Raw genomic sequence first — 19,142 nt, 5'->3', positions numbered from 1 at the left:
AGAGGGGGAAGCAGGCTTCCCACTGAGCAGAAAGCCTAATGTGGGGCTCGATCCCAGGACCCTGAGATCATGACCTGAGCTGAAGGCAGAGGCTTAACCCACTGAGCCACCCAGGCACCCCACTTTGACCTTTCTTTAAGAACAAAACTGAAAGCCGGGATATTCTGGCATTGCTCCTTTCTTCCAGGAGCTGACTCCCGTTTGTTTTCCTGCTTTTGGTCTTTGTGTCTTCAGGTAGTTGTTTTTTATATTTTTGCCCAGTTAATCTGACATGAGCTGGAATAATTTACCTTAAAAAAATACTGTGTGAGTGAAAGCACGTGCTTTTCTACATGTTCTGGTGCTAGAAGGTGTCTAGTGTGTGTGAAGCTAAACTGGAACTTGGGCTGTTGAGTTTGCTCTTTCTTCCTGTGTCTCCACTGAGTTCTGTGTGGAAACTGCAGGTACTACAGTCTGGCCCCATTTGCTGCACTTGAGCCTCCGTACTCTTGGCATTTTCAGCCAGGTAATTCGTTGTTCTGGGGGCTAGCCTCTGTGTAACAGCCTTCTTGACCCTTCCCAGTAGATGTCAGTAGCAGCTCCCCAGAGGTAACAATCAGAAAATGTTTCCAGACAGTGCTGAGTGTCCCTGGGGAGCAGAGTCTTCCACAGCTGAGAAGTGCTGCTGTACATGTGTGCATCTCTCTGCTTTGTACTCTCAGCTTCCTGCTGGTGTCTGATGCTGCTGGCGCTGCCTTCTGGGAGGGGTCTCATTGGTGGCTGTCCTAGTGCAGTCTTGGTGAATTTATTCACAGCTGGAATGGGTGCCTGCCCGTTCCTTGTTCCTAGCTGACCTTTGGGTTTTGGTGCCTTCACAGGATTCCCCAAGTGGGGACTAAAGTTGTACAGTAAAGCCCTTGATTATCCCATGTAGCCCAAGGGGTCTTCCTAAAACTGCCCCCTTTTGCTCTTAGGCCTTAAGCGGCCAGCAGGGCACATTGCAAGTAGTGCACATTATGACTCAGCAGTGTTGACCTCTCTAGTTAATCTTCAGGAGATAGCTAAATAAAATTTGCCATTACTATAGTACTTCTTTTTTTTTTTTTTTTTTTTAACGATTTTATTTATTTATTTGACGGACAGAGATCACAAGTAGGCAGAGAGGCAGGCAGAGAGAGAAGAGGAAAGCAGGTTCCCTGCTGAACAGAGAGCCCAATATGGGGCTCGATCCCAGGACCCTGGGATCATGACCTGAGCCGAAGGCAGAGGCTTTAACCCACTGAGCCACCCAGGCGCCCCTACTATAGTACTTCTTGTCATAGCATTTAATTTTGGGCCTGGGCCCAAGGCCTGGGCCAGGAAGGGGTGGACAACAGAGGTTAGCCCGAGCATAAACCAGAACTGACTTGGGCTGTTTTCTCACTTTGTAGGCGCCCTCGCTTTCCCTCCCCGCCCCACCCCGGGGCCCCAGAATCAATCTGGAACTAATGGTGTGCCAGCCTTTGGGAGATCTGGTTATCAACTGTGCTGATTAGTAACCTTGGGTGTGTCACTGAACCCCTCTGCCTGGGAGTCCTAAGCTGTGACCAGAGAAACTTTGTTTTGTGTTCTTCCCTCTTGTCCTTTTACAAAGGTCTGTCTTTGTTGTTGTTTTTTAAAGATTTTATTTATTTGAGAGAGAGAGCGTGTACACAAGTTGGGGGAGAGGCAGAGAGAGAAACAGGCACCTTGCTGAGCAGGGAGCCAGACTCTGGCTCCATCCCAGGAACTGGGACCATGTGCTGAGCCAAAAGTAGACACTGAGCCATCTGAGCCCCGAAGGCGCCCCCAAAGGCCTGGCTTTGTGTGAGCTGCCTCGGCACATGTACCAACGGTGATCTCCCCATTCAACAGCGATTGAGCCAACTGAAGCGTGTCCATGGCCACGGTGCTGGGTAGTGGTGGTGGTACAACTCGTGTCTCCATGCTTGTTTTTGTGTTCTTTTGTGTTCTCCCCCTTAAAAATGATCCCTCTTCCTTTCCTTGCAACTTTATCATTTTGTGATTCTATCTCATTTTTGTGAAATCAGAACTGCGTCTGTGACCCAAATGATTATGGAAATATTGTAAATTGTCTCAAAACAAACGACTACCCAAAGTTGTAGCAGTGTCAGCATGCTTGTGAGGTTTAAACATAATGTTTCTTTTTATTTGTGTTTTTCTTATATTGTAGTGTTCTAAGAACAGAAGCATCTGGGCTGAATGGAAGTTAGCATCAAAGAAGTCCTCTTTCTGTTCAGAAAGTTGTAAAGTGCATAAAGATGAAGCAGGCACCAGAAATCCTTGGCAATACAAATGGAAAGACTCAGAACTGTGAAGTGAATCGTGAATGTTCTGTGTTCCTCAGCAAAGCCCACCTCTCTACCAGTCTGCAGGAGGGGGTCATGCAAAAGTTTAATGGCCATGATGCACTTCCCTTTATTCCATCTGAGAAGCTGAAAGACCTAACTTCGCGTGTATTTAATGGAGAACCTGGTGCTCATGATGCCAGATTACGTTTTGAGTCCCAGGAAGGGAAAGGACTTGGGACACCGCCTAACACCACCCCTATCAAAAATGGCTCTCCGGAAATTAAGCTGAAGATCACCAAAACATATATGAATGGGAAACCTCTCTTTGAATCTTCAATTTGTGGTGACAGTGCTGCTGCTGTGTCCCAGTCAGAAGAAAATGGACAAAAACCAGAAAATAAGGCCAGAAGGAGCAGGAAGAGAAGCATAAAATATGACTCCTTACTGGAGCAGGGTCTTGTTGAAGCAGCACTGGTGTCCAAGATCTCAAGTCCCTCAGATAAAAAGGTATCCATGAGGCGCTGTGGCCAGGGTACGGCCAAGTGCAACAGCCTGTTACCCTGAACGTGGGTACCACAGGAGGGTGCTTCTGCATGTGGGGTCGGCTAGAGGGGAGGAGAGGCCACTGTGCATCTGCTCTCCAACTCCCCTGTCTGCACATGGCTGACCGTGGTACCTGGGCCGTGCTTGGGCCCCCACTTTAGGACACTCTGACATTGGACTCAACAGCAGCCTGTTGAGTTCGTTGTGAGGCCTGGGGAGGTTAACTAAGTGTTTAAGATTAAATGACTAAAGAGAGGTAAAAACCAGTTTCTAAACCCGGGTCTAGCCAATTCCACAGCCCTTGACCTTTAGGCTGTGCTGTTTCCATGGATCTTCTCTCCAGAGACATTCTTTAGCCTAATTGCAGAGGTGTGTTGGGACCTAGCTTGGGGCTTCTTCAGTTTATACCATCTGAGGAGTGGGAAGCAAAGCTGTGTTGAACAGGAATGCTCCTGTCCTTCCATGTGGTTCACTGTCCACTTGTCTCCTCTACCAGGGCGTCTGGCACATGGTCTACCTCCTTGGCGGCTGGGGCTATGTCCTACACTTTCACATTCTAGGTTCCCAATGCAGAGCCCAGCACTTGAACACATCTGAGGAAGTGTTCACTTATCCAACACTGGGTGGAAACCTCTTGACTTAAAATGAAGGAAGGTAGTGGTTTTTGTCTCTGTATCTTAAAGGAGCACTCAGGATGGCCCTCTACTTAAATCATTGTTGGCCAGAGAATACAGCCGGAGCTTTGGCCTTGGCAGAAGGAGGTAGGGAGGGTGCCAGGGGCTGATAGTATGTATACAGTCTGTATGAACAGAATCTGGAAGTTGCCTGGTGCCCACTAGTCTTTAGTTGAAACTCCAGGCTTCCTTGCAGGTGTGGACAAAGGGAACCTGAAACTAGTTCGGGTTGGAACATTTAATCATCATCAAGGTTGGGATATTTAGTTTAAATTTACAGTTGAGGAATTTTATTTACAGTTTTCACATATAAGAGGGGAAATGGCTACAGTTTCCTTAAAATTGTTAAAATAATGAAGATTTTTAAGGGTTTGAAAAAAGTGCCTTAAGGGGCACCTGGATGGCTTAGTGGGTTGGGCCTCTGCCTTTGGCTCAGGTTGTGATCTCGGGGTCCTGGGATCGAGCCCTGCATTGGGCTTTCTGCTCAGCAGGGAGCCCGCTTCCCCCCTTCTCTCTCTGCCTGCCTCTGCCTAATTGTGGTCTCTTGTTTGTCAAATAAATAAATAAAATCTTTTTTTTTTTTTTTTTTTAAAGTGCTTTAAGTGCTCAGGAGCTGTTTAGCTGTTGCTAATGTAATTACGACAGTGAATTATTTATTTATTTTTTTAAAAGATTTTATTTATTTGACAGAATGAGAGAGAGAGAGAGAGACAGAGCACACACAAGCAGGGTGAGTGGCAAGGAGAGGGAGAAGTAGGCTCCCCGCTGAGCAGGGAGCCTGATGTGGGACTCCATCTCAGGACCCTGGGATCATGCCCTGAGCTGAAGGCAAGACGCTTCACTGACTGAGCCGCCCAGGCGCCCCTACCACAGTGAATTTTTTGAAAGATCAATTTAGTGAGCTGGGCTGATGCAGTGGGTTTTTGAAGTGCCCATGGTTGTGGGGGATCTCACTCTTTCATAGGGGAGGAGGCCAAGTGCAGGTGATTCCTAGCTCTGCTGCCTGGTTTTGTGAAAACTTGGGCAAGATACCTGAATTTTGACTCTCCATCTTCAGAGTGGGGGTGATACCACTCATCTTCATGGGGCTGCCATGTGGCTTAGATGGCACAGAACGTAAAGCTGGGATGCTGTGGAGGAATCAGCATAACGTGGCCACTCTGTGCCAGCCCTTCCCAGCATGCACGCTGAACTTTTTAACAATTACTGAGATTTCAGAGCTGTTGTTCTTGGTTTGCAGATGAGGAAACTGAAGCCCAGACAAGTTCAGCAACTTGCCTACATATGTAGAGCTCTTAGGGGAAAGCTTAGGAGTTCACACTTACAAGGAGGCCAGGAGTCAAGCCAACTCTGCTTATCCCACTGGAGGGCAGAACTGAGAGGGGTGTGTGGTGGCAGTGGCCCTGGTCAGGTCTCCTAAGTGACATGTGTTCTGAGGTGGAGAAACTGAGGCTTAGAGTCCCAGGACTCAAATCACAAATGGAGCCGAGACTTGCTGCCATGCCCTCCTGATGTCCTTGCCACTCTGGGTTCTCCCTTGTTGGGTGATGCGTGTGCTCCAGAGAACTGACAGATGTGTGACTGGGGAGCAGGGGTGGGGGTGTGTCAGAATATGGATTCAATCCGTGAAAATTCTTTGACCAGGTGAATAAAACACCGTTAAAGACCATCAACTAGGCCAAAGAAGTAGATTTACGTAGGGCTCTCCATCATAATGTTGAGTACCTACTGTGTGTGCCAGCCACTATGCTGATTCTCTAGTTAGGGCAAGGAACAATTTTACTGAAGTAATAGCAGGGGAAGCATGCTCCTTTTCTTTTCTTTCTTTCTTTCTTTTTTTTTTTTTTAATTTTATTTATTTATTTGAGAAAAAGCATGAGCAGGAAGGAGATGGAGAAGCAGACTCCTCACTGCACAGGGAGCCCCATGTGGGGCTCAATTCCAGGACCTTGGGATCATGACCTGAGCTGATTGCAGATCGGATTAACCGACTGAGCCACCCAGCCACCCCTCCTTTTTAAGATGTTATTTATTTATTTGAGGAAAGAGACTAAGAGGATGAGTTGAGAGGAAGGGGCAAACGGAGAGGGAGAAGAAGGCTCCCTGCTGAGCAGGGAGCCCAATGTGGGGCTCCATTCCAGGACACTGAGATCATGACCTGAGCCAAAGGCAGATGCTTAATCAATTGAGCCACCCAGGTGCCCCGCAAGCATGCTCCTTTTTCTGGGATGTGTGTGTGTGTGTGTGTGTGTGTGTATTTTAAACCTCTAGCCTGATTAATCTTTGGATAAAAGGCTGGATTTAGGGGTACTCATTGGATGTGTTAGTATGTCTTTTGTTGTTCATTTTCAGATTGCACCTAAGAAAGAGTCCTGTCCAAATACCGGTAGAGACAAAGACCACCTATTGAAATATAATGTCGGTGATTTGGTGTGGTCTAAAGTGTCCGGTTACCCCTGGTGGCCATGCATGGTTTCTGCTGATCCACTCCTTCACAACTATACCAAACTTAAAGGTATTGTGTTTTTGGACTATTTTTTCATCTTTCTCATTCTGTACTTAATCTTTCTAATATCCAAAATTTTTTCTTACTCTTCCATAGCCGTACTATGGTTCTTTGTTTTTTCTATTTTAAAAAATTGTGTTAAAATACACATAATATAAACTCTACCATCTTGACCATTTTTAAGTGCACAGCTCAGTGGTACTCAACATGTTCACATTGTTGAATGGCTGTCACCACCATCCATCCCAGGACTCACCTTGTGAATCTGAACCTCAGTGTCCATTCAGTAATAATTCCCTCTTCCTGCTCCTCCCAGCACCTGACACCCACTGTTCTATTGTCTGTCTACTTTTTGTAGTTTGGTTTGCAGTTCCCTAAAGATTAGTGATGCTGAGCATCTTTACTTGTGCTTATTGGCCATTTGTGTGTCTCTGAAGAAATGTCTATTCTAGGCCTTTGTTCATATGTGAATCAGATTTTGGTTTTTTTTGTTGTTAAATTTACAGTGGTTCATTTTGCAACTTTAAAGTTAATAATTGGTTCAGATGTAGCACATTGCCATTTGTTTTTATATCCAACTCGGATATGTACTTTATCTGATTGTATTATTAGTAGAGGAGTGGTCTTGGCCTTATATTGCTTTTTAGTTTTTATGGTAATTTATTACTGTTTAGGTAAACAGTGATTGCTTATTTCAGTGTGATTTTCAGAAATTGTATTTTATATTAAGTTTGAGTTATAAAAAAATGTCCCAGTTTATTTTTTAGGCCTGTGGGAAGAAGGAAAAAACTAGAAATGATCTTCTTTGGCATCATGAAACTTGGGAATATAAATTGGTCCATGGAACAACTGAAGAACACATTAAGAATATAATATGTTATTGATACAGATTAGAGCAGATGCAAACCTAAATATTAATTGGAGAGCTCACAAAACAAAAGCTCGTGTGTTTTTAGAGGAAAAAATGAGTTCAAGTGGTTTAAGATTCTTCTAGAAATTTCTTGCAGATAAAGTTTGAATTTAATTTGAGGAAGGTGATAAATGGTGAACACAGTGTTGGAGCTGAGCCAGGGTAGTGCCCAACTGACTTGTGCACCCTACAGAACTGTGGTGACTAGACCTGCGGATTGGGCCTGGCAGGCTTCCTGGCCTCTTAGTACTGCTGATCACTCAGCCTTCTATGGCATCTTAGTGGTACGGGAGCGCATGTCCCCTCCTGTTCTTGGCTGGGGGTCTGAGCTCTCACAGGAGCAGCATTGCTGCTCTTACTACAGGTTGGGATACTTTTGGCTTGCTGTGTTGAAGCATATGGCTGCTGGGGATGGGGTGTGGGGGTGCTCACCTGGCAAAGAGACTTGAGAGGAGGTGTGTTCAGGACGAAGAGGACCATGTTCGAGTCCCGAATGCCTCTGAGTCTTGCCCAGCCTTCTTCCTCGGGGTGGTTGGACTCTGCCTCGAGGCTCAGGAAAGCACAGGACTTGTGGCTAGAAGAGCCTTTGGGTTGGCTTCAGCTCTGACTCCATGGAGGACCTTTGGGATCCTCAGCTTGCCAGAATTGGGGAGTCCCTCCCACGAGGCTTCAGGGACCCCAGGATGCATCCCAGAGGCATCTAGACTTGGTAGAGTATGAAAAAAGTTACCAGTTGAGACTGGCTGGGCAGGCACACAGGTGTGCACCAGAGGTGTTGCTGATTCCTTCCCAGCTCTGTAAAACCACACAGCAAAGCAAAGTGGAAGTCACAGGGGTGGGGGGGTGTGGGGGGGTAAGAGGGTGGGGGTGGGGGAGGGTTTATGACCACACACCACTGGTCTGCCTAGCACATTGCAAGCAATTTTGAATGTGTAGGGATTTCAACTTTGTTTATATGATGCTCCTGGTATCTTAGACCTATGTGATTGAAGGGGTCTTTTGAATGTCTCTTGGGTCCAGCTCCTGGGATTATTTAATTTTAATTTCATTACATCTTTCTCTTGATTTAGAGCAAAATAATTCCTGTAGTCTACAGCAGCCTGTCTGAATGACATGCGCACACAGCACCATTTTTATTCTCTCTCACTTCCTCCTCCTTTATTCTCCAGCCCTTACTCTTGCTTACAATGTTGGAGCAGAGCATTATGCTCCCAGTGGAGGCATGGGCTCTGGAGTCAGCCTGCCAGGGTCTAGCACAGCTGGTTGGTCTAGTCATGAACTGTTTAACTTCCTTAAGCCGTAATTTCCCTATATCTGAAAAAGGAGGGTGATGATAATAACACTTGTTTGGAAAAGGTCTTTCCATGGTAAGTAGTGAGCATTCAGATGTTAGCACATGTTGCTGTCCTTTTCTTTTTTTACTTTTAAAACCTGAATTTTTATTGTATCTGTCCCTTTTCCTCTGGTCACCTCTAGGGTTCTTTCCTGAAAGCATTCCAGTTTGACCATTTATTTCCTCTGCAGGATCCTAGTGTTGGATCATTTAATTTAGCTAATTTTGTACCCATTTTTAGTGCCTTTATATCATCAGATATGCCCCGGCTTTCCCAGTAGTCCCAAGGGTTCATACTTGAGTTCCATCTTACCGCATGTTTGTTTGCTTTGTGAAAGATTTTATTTATTGTTTGTTTGTTGTTTATTTAAAAACCTTCCAAGCCCATGTTTCAAAGCCTCACTCCTAGATGTGTCAGCAGGGATCTTCTAAGAACAAGGACAGGTTCTTGCCCAACTCAGCACCCAGACACACGAGGGAAACACTGTCTCATTGTCAGGGCTCTTGCTTAGACTTCCCCAGCAATCTTCAGTATTTTCTCTGTGCCTTTTTTTTTTTTTTTCCCATCACTCTGGGTTGAAAAGGGTGTTTGCATTGCACTTAGCTGTCTGCTGTCTTGACTTTTTAGGGTCCTGCAGTCTAGACCAGCACTCCTTGCCCCCAGCACTCATTGCTCTCATCTCTTGTGATCAGACTCTGGTCCATAAGACCAGCCGGGAGTACCACGTAGGTGTTCACTGAATACCTCCCTTCTTGCAGTATGTTTCTCTAGGAGTTGTTTGGGGATGCAGAGAAGGTAGTTCCTGGTAATCACAAGCAAATCAACTTCAGAGGACTCGTAGTGTGCATTTGAAAAGTAGTTCAGAAGGAAGGGAACCACGATGAGCATACTCCAGCTGACAGGAGATTCACACGACCTTCTAAAAGACACTGAGAATGTGGGGGAAGAGGGGTGACAGAAGGACACATGTCTCGGTTGAATTTCATCAGGAGCTCTTGGTGTGGGCTGTCCCACTTCCCAGTAGGTGGTGGCCAACAAAACTCCAATGGAAAATACAGACCTTTTTTGTTATTAGTGAGTAATCTGTGGCTATGTTTGGAGATTAGTTTCTTAGTTTCCTCTGCCAGTCTTTCCTCATGATTTTAGCACTCCTTTACAATCCATTGGCTTATAAAATGGTAACTGTCCATTTTTATCATGGTTTCGTATTTAACTGGCATTTTTCTGTGAAAATGAGCTTCCTTTTAAAAATTTAGTTATATAGTGGGGCGCCTGGGTGGCTCAGTCGTTAGGTGTCTGCCTTCAGCTCAGGTCATGATCTCAGGGTCCTGGGATCGAGCCCCGCATCTGGCCCTCTGCTCAGGAGGGAGCCTGTTCGCGCCCCACCCCCGCCTGCCTCTCTGCCTACTTGTGATCTCTTGTCTGTCAAATAAATAAATAAATAAATAAATCTTAAAAAAGCAAAAATTTAGTTATATAGTATAGTTCTTACTTTTTTTTTTTTTTTTAAGGATTTTGTATATTTGTTTGATTGAGAGAGGGAACACAAGCAGGGGGAGTGGAAGAGGGAGAAGCAGACTTCCTTCTGAGCAAGGAACCCGAAGCAGGGCTCCATCCCAGGACCCTGGAATCATGACTGGAGCTGGAGGCAGGTGCCTAATGACTGAGCCATCCAGGCACCCCAGTCCTTAATCTTTAAAAAAAAAAAAATTTTTTTTTTAATTTGGTTTAATTAACATACAGTGTATTATTAGTTTCAGAGGTAGAAATTTTAGTGATTCATCAGTTGCATATAACATCCAGTGCTCATTACATCAAGTGCTTTTCTTAATGCCCATCATGCAGTTACCCCATTTCCCTGTCCTTTCTTTTTTTCTTTCTTTTTTTTTTTTTTTAAAGTTTTCATTTATTTATGAGAAAAGAGAGCATGAGTGGGGTGAAGGACAGAGGGAGAAGCAGACTCCCTGCTGAGCAAGGAGCCTGATGCAGGACTCCATCCTAGGACCCTGGGATCATGACTTGAGCTGAAGGAAGATGCTTAATCGACTGAACCACCCAAGCTTCTTAGTCCTTACTCTTTTTTTTTTTTTTTTTAAAGATTTTATTTATTTATTTGACAGAAATCACAAGTAGGCAGAGAGGCAGGCAGAGAGAGAGAGAGAGGAGGAAGCAGGCTCCCTGCTGAGCAGAGAGCCCGATGCGGGACTCGATCCCAGGACCCTGAGATCATGACCTGAGCCGAAGGCAGCGGCTTAACCACTGAGCCACCCAGGCGCCCCAGTCCTTACTCTTTCTAATGCTCAAATTGTCCCATATTTAACGAGCAGGAGTCCCACTAAGTCCCTTTCAGCAGTGTCCTTTTGACATGTCTCAGTCAGCCTTTGACCACTTCTTACATGTGGCCCAGTAAGATGCTCATTTTATACTTTGCCCTTGTCAGGGAATCAGCTAGTTTCTTGGAGAAAACTTGGGTCTTTTTAGAAGACAGTGATGTGTAGAAGCCCAAATCTGGGCACCAGTTGTGTTCAGCGCTGTGGGAGACAGAGATTTCACAGGGATGTGTGTGAGGTAACACTCCGGGCAGCACTGAGACCTGGCTCCAAGTGGAGCTCTGGGTCTGTTTATGATTCCTGAACACTTGGCAGGCAGCAACTCCATGGTGGGAGTGACATGGTGAGTAATGGGTGTACTTTGGGGGTTTAGATGTCCTTGTTGGGGAAGGAGTAAGGACCTGAAGAAGGGGTGGCTTCTGGCATGGAACTGGCTGAGCATATGGGTCTTGTGAAGCAGGTATTTTTTTTTTTCTTCCTGTGAGATGCAGCTCCCTTACCCTACCCTGTATCCCCACCCCCAATTTTATTTTCTTTATTTTTGTGTATGTGTACTCCCCCCCCACACTTATCATGCTTGGATTTATAGATATGCTTGAATTTAGATCTTAGTAATGCATTCAGATTTTAAGAATTGAAGTATAATATACATGCAGAAGAGAATACAACTCATAAGCTGCAACTCAATCCAGGCTCTTTTGAGAAATTTCCTTTGAAAAGCTAAGTTAATAAAAGTTCTAGTAGCATTTTTGTGATATATAGCAGCATAACTTGTCTACTATTTATAAGGGCATCCAGGTGGATGAGCAGCTTTGAGGCCTGACTCTTTAAGTTGGAAACAGAAGATAAATGTATGTTTTAGATATTATACTGTGAAAAAGGAATTCTTTTGGATTGGGAGCTTCATGATCTTCTTGACACGTCTGTTCTCATAAGATAACTGGGGTCAGGAGTCAAGTAATTATCTTTTGTGGAAAATTTTGTTGTCACTTTTTCTGTTACAGAAGGGAACCCTCATTGGTTTATTTCCAAATTCCAGCATTTTCTAGAAAAATACTATAGGTAATCTGGCTTTCTCATATCTTGGGTTATTTAATAGTATAATCTCACTGATTTTTTTTCTTTTTTGCTTGTTCTCTCAGTTACTAAGAGAGGTGTGTTAAAATCATCCACTGTGAAAGTGAATGTACCTTTTTTTTCTTTGCAATTTTGTCAGTTTCTGCTTTACCTATTTTGGTGTTCCAGTGCCCCCCAGGGACTAAGCCAGGAAAGTCAGGCATGGTGATGCTTGTCCTTTATTTCCTGTAGAACTTTGTGCTGTCATGTCCTTGTGATTTTCTGTGGCCTTTGTCTGCATTTTTTATGGCTTCTTTTCCTCCCTAGAGCTTCAGCTCCAAAGCAGCCATGTCTCTTTGTGGAATCCATTTTGCATGCATGGGTGACTGCTGTTAACTCAAAGGATTCTATAGAATCTGGAGAGACTCTGGCTCAGTCTGGCCCAGAGGGTCAGGGACCACCTTAAGTCCCCTGGGCCAGGATGGGGAGGAAAGGATTGTAATGCAAAATTAGGTACCTGACTGTTGGTGGTTCTCTTAGCAGGAATTGTAAGTAGGTCAAGCGATGACAGTTGTTTTCATACCAGCCACGATTGATGAATATCAGAAATCACAGGAAGAAATAATTACGAATAAATGGTGGGACAACTGGTTAATTATGTGGTAAAATAAAACAGTGAGATATTCACCTCTCAACTTGAACCAAAGAAATTCATATGGATTAAAGAAACCCATAAAAATAGGGGAAAATTAGGTTATATTGCTACCAAATGTCTAGGCAGGAAAGAACTTCAAAACTAAGTATATTTGGGGTGCCTGGGTGGCTCAGTGGATTAAAGCCTCTTCCTTCAGCTCAAGTCATGATCCCAGAGTCCTGGGATCAAGCCCCACATCGCATTGGGCTCTCTGCTCAGCAAGGAACCTACTTCCTCCTCTCTTTCTCTGCCTGCCTCTCTGCCTACTTGTGATCTCTGTGTGCCAAATAAATAAATAAAATCTTAAAAAAAAAATTTAAAAAACCCAAACTAAGTACATTTATTTTACAAACTTGGGATCGGACTATAGTATTCTTCTCTGCTTTTTTTCACCCCACCTGTAAGGAGCATTTTTCTGTGTAGTTAACTGTTTATAAAAAGTAATGTAAGTTCATATTATTTCATCATATGCACTATAACAGATTTTCTGCATTATGCAAATGCTGTGACACATGTCTGTAGTCCTTTTCATGACTAAGGAAAGTTTTTTCAAAGTATTAAAGTAATGGAAGGAGTTATAAATCCCCTAACATATTTTTGAATCTCACCTATTATAAAATCAAGGAAGTATACACACTTATAAACAAACCAAATTCTACTGAGAGGTTAGTTGTGAAAAACAGTTCACTCTCCTCCTTAGAGCTAATTATTTTTAACTCTTCTAACATTTTCTTGTAGTTTTAATACTATCTTTTGATTTCTCATTTACATATTTTCTGTTGATTTTCCTTTATGGAAAATGAAGACTGATCTTTCAGTCATTTATTTCTTTTCTTTCCATTCTCTACATAGAATAAATTCAGAGTTCTTTGGTGATTTTTGTTTGTTTGTTTTAATTTTTAGCCTATTGGCCACTCCAGGGGGCAAATTAACTCACTGTTTTTATTACATCAAACATAAATGTTTACATGATTTTGACTATGTAAATATCATTCAGTGCAAAGCAAATTGTGTTCTGTAATTGCATTTTCTTTTTTGTACAACTTCTTGTTTTTCTTGGAGTTAATTATTGCCTTTCTTTCCTTCTTTCTTTCTTTCTTTCTTTTTCTTTAATAGGCTCTATACCCAATGTGGGGCTTGAACTCATGACCCCGAGATCAAGCATTACATACTCCACTGATGAGCCAGGCAGGCACCCCTGCATTTTTTTTTTTTTTTTAAATCATATACTTTGCTATATAAGACTATAGAGCCTTACTTTTAATTTTTTTTGTTTTTCAAATACTCATTTCTCTGTCCCTGTTGGGGGGAGGAAGAAAGAGAATCTTAAGCAGACCCTGCTGAGCCACTGAGTCCAGAGCACAGAGCTCGCTGTGGAGCATGATCCTAGGACCCCAAGATCATGATCTAAGCTGAAATCAGGAATCAGACACTTAACCAACTGAGCCACCCAGGCACCCCTTGGATCTCATCTTTAATCCTCTTTCCTTGTTCAGATTTTCTTTTGGTATGGAAGAGTTCTTTTATCTTTTCTTCCCCTAGACCTCCCAGAATCTTCCCTTTTCCTGTTTCAATCTGTATTGCTGGCACTCTTAACCTTTTGCATAGTGATAATCTCAGACCTTTTTAAAGATGCTTTCCTGAGTTACATGCATTGTTTTCTGTGGCTTCCCATTGTGCTCACTCGTGGTCAGTTTCCTTTTTTGCTGGAGTATAATTTTTAGGTTCTAAGAAAGTGTGTATGAGAGATAAATTTGATTCCCTGTCATTTGGAGGATGCTACTTCTGTGTTTTCACACTTGACTGATGGTTTGGCTTAGTGTAGAATTTTATGTTGAAAGTAATTCTTTTCAGGATTTTGAAGGTATTACATCATTTCTTTCTAGCATCCAGGGTTGCTCTTGAAGTACCTTGTTATGCTACTGCTACTTTTCATTCCATTAACGTGGAAGCTGCCCTTGTCCCCTCCCCCAACACCTTAAATGTCAGAAAGATGTGCATTGGGATGGGTATTGGATGAGGTACTTAGGATTGTTTTAGTTCTGAGACATGGTCTTGGGTTAATTCTTAGACAGTGTTCTCTCTTTCTGTTTCTAGAACAGTTATTTGGGTATGGTACTTCCTGGTTTGATCCTATAGGTTTCTTATGGGAGTAGATGTTTTTCACCTTATATATCTTCTTTCTGGAAGATTTCTTAACTGACCTTCCAAGATTTCTTGTTTTCGTTTTTTGTTTTTTTCAAGATTTCAAGGTGTGTGTGTGTGTGTTTTTTTTTTTTTCCATAATTGTATTTTAAAGTTTCCAGTAGCTCTTTTCTTTGTTTTCTTTTCATAGCAAACTAGTTTTTCTTTGTTAGGTGTCATCTCTTCCTAGAGTTTTGTGTGTATGGCCTTGCAGAGACTGCTTATTTCTGTGTATCTTGGACTTGTTTATGCTGGGGGCTTCCCTGGGCCCTGGGGGGACCTCTCAGTGATACCCAAACATTTGTGTTTGAGAGGGTATCACTCAGAGGTCCTGCAACCTGTATGTGGAGAGACTTAGCTTATTTACACTCCAGCTGGCTGTTGGCCACTTAGTTGGGAGGATCTCCAAAACAACTCAATGGAGAGGTTTTTCCTCTGGGGTGTGTTTGTTCTTTAGGAAGTGTTCTTGGATTTCTTGTGACCAGCATTCTCTGAAGCATCAGGGGCTGATAGTTCTCCCATGGAGATCCCCCATTGTCCCTCCACTTGGCACAAAAATGTGACCTCTTATTTTTTTAAGTTCAGTGTGGGACTTGAACTCACAATCCTGAGATCAAGACTTGAGGTGAGATCAAGAGTTGGATGCTTAACTGACTGAGCCACCCAGGCATACTGAAATCTGACCTTTTAACCAGCTTGCTTGTTTTCAACCTCACTTTTCCTCAGCCGAGGATGGCACCTCCTCTCTTGGATTTGGGGTCAAGTGTCTCTTTCCTCACCCTCCTCCTTTCTGACTGCACTGTAGGAAGTGGCTTCCTCCTTTATTCTAAGAGGAGCATCAGTGGACATCTGAGGGGCTACCCTGTGGCCTCATGGGTGTCCTCAGAGATCCTTGGTGCCCTAATTCCCCTATAGACATTGTGAATGAGTAGCCAGCCCAAGGTTGCCCAGCTGTAGGTGGTGGGGTTGGAATTTGAATTCAGGCTGTCTTACACCAGTCTGTATCCCTTCATTGCTGCATAGGCCCCTCTCTGTGGAATGGCCCTTTTGTTCATGTTGTCTCTTGGCCTTCTTTATTTGGTAATCTTTTTAAGTGGATCTTGGAAGGGAAATGTCCACTTTATTTCCTAGTATAATTTGAATCTTATCTGAGTTCTTCATAAATGCTTTTCCTTTCTCTTTGACATGGAGTATGGTGGGGATAAAAAGAGTAGGACTTTTTTAGAGGTTAACAACTAAAACAGCACCAAATAAAATGACCTCAAAGCAGCTTCCAACTTCCTATCAGTAATTATTAATAGACTTGCCTGATTTCATCCAAAATTCTAACTTTCAAGTTCTAACATTTTATTTTAAAAACTAGGTCAGAAAAAGAGTGCACGCCAGTATCACGTACAGTTCTTTGGTGATGCCCCAGAAAGAGCTTGGATATTTGAGAAGAGCCTTGTAGCTTTTGAAGGAGAAGGACAGTTTGAAAAATTATGCCAGGAAAGTGCCAAGCAGGCACCCACGAAAGCTGAGAAAATTAAGGTGATAGATGTTCCTTAAGTACAATTTGAGACCAAAACTTTAATTTATATTCTTATTTATTTTGAAATTGTGGTGGCTTGATTTATTATAATGGCTTATGTCTGTCATTGTTTAACTTTGCCCAATACACTGTGTTACAAAACAAGACAAGTTTCCTTAGAGATGGTATATTTGTTTTACTCATTTGATGATAGAGCTAATTTTTAAAATAATTTTTATTCTTTTTATATATATAAAAATATGTAGTGTTATATATATTATATAATCTATATATTACATTAGTTAAATATGACTGGAATTGGTTTCTAGTTTAAAGAAATAGTAGCTATTATATTGGGGTGAATTCTGTCTAAAACCTTCAAGTTAATTGGTTTTTATAGTTTTTGATTTTAAAATTTATCTGAAATTATTAAAGTGTCCTTTTTTTTTTTTTTAAGTGTGTTAACTTTTTGTTTGTATAATGAAACTTATAATGTCTTATGTTTTTCCTTTTAGCTGTTGAAACCTATTTCAGGGAAATTGAGGGCCCAGTGGGAAATGGGCATCGTTCAAGCAGAAGAAGCTGCAAGCATGTCAGTAGAGGAGCGGAAAGCTAAGTTCACTTTCCTCTACGTGGGGGACCAGCTTCATCTCAACCCTCACGTGGCTAAGGAGGCAAGCATTGCTGTGGAGTCTTCAGGACAAATGGTAGAATCCTCAGGGGTCACTGAAAAAGCTGCTGATAACCCCAAGTCCATGAGAGAAGAGAGCATTCCCATCAAGAGAAGGCGAAGAGCCAAGCTGTCTGGTTCTGCCGAAAACCAAGAAAGTGATCCTGGGACAGTAAAGAGTACTCCTCAGAAGATGGCAGAGGCCGATCCCAAGAGAGGGGTAGGGTCTCCTCCTGGAAGGAAGAAGACCACGGCCTCCACTCCACGAAACAGGAAGGGAGATGCGGCATCCCAGTTTTTGGTCTTCTGTCAGAAGCACAGGGATGAGGTGGGTACTGTGATGGTTTCTGAGGTGTTGTGTATTTATTCGGGGAGTTCCTGAATTGGAGGAACATCCCTTCAGTGCTGTTCCTCTGTTTCTCAGCATTATCAGTCTGTAGCGAGCCTTGCCGAGATTTTAGCTCTAATAAATAAGTATTATTAGGTAACAGTCATCCTTGGGGCAAAGATGCTTGCCTCTGCACTGTTGGTTATGAAAACATCTCTCGCATTGTGGACGAGAAGATACCGGGATGGGAATAGATCAACGATGGAAGCATTTGAACACTTTCCTTAATTGTCGTCATAGAAAACGGCATCTGTTAGTGCATTGTAAAGCTTGATTTTGAAGAAATCACCTAAAGGGATTAGGTGCTTGTTTTTTTGTTAGGTTCAATATTACTTGAGGTGAGAGGTCAGTAGGGCTTTTTTCAGTAATGTGAAGGTGGTACAATGTGAGAAAATCTGGTATGTGATTCACTCTGATACTGATCAAATGATCCTCTCAGTAGATGGAGAAAAGGCATTTGATAAAATTCATTGCTCTTTGATACAAAGTTAGCAAGCTAGAATTAGAAGGTGACTTCCTTAATCTGTTGAAGGTTATTAATCAGGAACTTTCAATAAGCATCATACTTATTAATGAAACTTTAGAAGCATTCTCTTTAAAATTGTGAACAAGGGATCCCTGGGTGGCTCAGCCAGTTAAGTGGCTGCCCTCAGCTCAGGTTAGAGTCCTGGGATCGAGTCCCACATCAGCGTCCTTCCTCAGTGGGGAGCCTGCTTCTCCCTCTGCTTGCCAGTCCCACTGCCTGGGCTCACTCTCTCTCTGATTTAAAATTAAATAATAAAATGTTAAACAAAATAAAATTCTGAACAAGACTAGGTGCCTTTCTTTAACCAGTTATGTTAAGTGTTGTAAAGAAAATACTAGCCAGTATGGTAAGATAAGGGAAAGGAAGGAGAAAGACATAATTGTAAAAGAAGAAATAAACCTGCCATTGTTTGCAGAGGTCTGTGTAAAAAACTTAAGAGAATCTACAGAAAATCTTTAGAAATAATGAGTTCATTAAGACTGGTAGTTGTACGATCAGTATACAAGAACAGCAACAAAGAGGAAACGTATTAAGACAGATACAATTTGGGATGCCTGACTGGCTCAGTTGGTGGAGCATGTGATTCTTGATCTGGGGATTGTAAGTTTGAGTCCCATGATTGGTATAAAGATTACTTGAAAATCTTGAAAATAAATTTTTTTTAAGGTTTTATTTATTTATAATAGAGCTAGAGAGGGAATACAGACATGTGGGAGCTGGAGAGGGAGAGGCAGGCTCCCCGCTGAATAAGCCCGATTCTAGGACACTAGGATCATGACCCAAGCCAAAGGCAGATGCTTAACGACTGAGCCACTGAGGCAACCCTGAAAATAAAATCTCAAGAAAAAAAAAAAAAAGATACCATTTATGACTGCAACAAAATATAAGGTATCAAGAAATAAGTAAAATATGTATAATTTTGGAGAAAAATAACACTTGGTATTTTAGTGGACCTAAATAAACAGATATGTTAATTGGAAGGTTTAGTATTCTGAAGTCATAGTTGTCAGTTCTCCTTATTTAAACTATAAATTATGTATAATCCTAATACAATTCCCAATAGGAATTTCTTTACCCTTTCTGATTGGATGATAAAAAGCCACACCTGAACGTTGGCCCTATCGCACAGGAAGTTCTGTTAGACGCAGGGATGTTTGTGCCATGGGCGTTCAGAACGGGAGCATTATCCAGAGTAGAGCCCTGAAGCGTTCTTGAGGGTGTGGAAGCAGTTGGGAAAGGGGTGCAGACAGCTGGTCAGAACTCAGTTACTGTGGAACAGCTTTATGCTTTGGGAGAGCGGAGGATTTGTTAAGGCAAACTGACCATAGATTGGTGAGGAGCTGTGAAAGTTTATGTGCCAAGGACACCATGAACCTCAGGGAAAGGATGAACTGTGTGTATAAAGCTCAAACTATTCTGAAGCCTATGAAAATGGCAATTTCTAGAAAAGTGTGGACAACCAGTGCATCCATGAAGAGATGCTGCCCCACCTTGCTGGCAGCCAGGGT

The 19,142-nt window shown here is 42.7% G+C and overlaps 1 protein-coding gene across 1 annotated transcript in view; it reads left to right on the top strand.

Annotated features, from left to right (window-relative positions):
• Positions 1-2,220: 2,220 nt before the first annotated feature.
• Positions 2,221-19,142, top strand: part of NSD2 (nuclear receptor binding SET domain protein 2) — a gene marked incomplete at its 5' end in the record, with an annotated part of 63,271 nt that continues 46,349 nt past the window's right edge. Inside the window, 5 exon segments of the mRNA XM_082727063.1 lie at positions 2,221-2,239; positions 2,242-2,816; positions 5,879-6,041; positions 15,904-16,070; positions 16,566-17,048. Coding sequence (XP_082583189.1) covers positions 2,221-2,239; positions 2,242-2,816; positions 5,879-6,041; positions 15,904-16,070; positions 16,566-17,048 — 1,407 coding nt within the window.

Source organism: Mustela nivalis (genome assembly GCF_964662115.1).
Source record: "Mustela nivalis genome assembly, chromosome: 4".
NCBI lineage: Eukaryota > Metazoa > Chordata > Mammalia > Carnivora > Mustelidae > Mustela > Mustela nivalis.
This window is presented reverse-complemented; position numbering and strand designations above follow the sequence as displayed.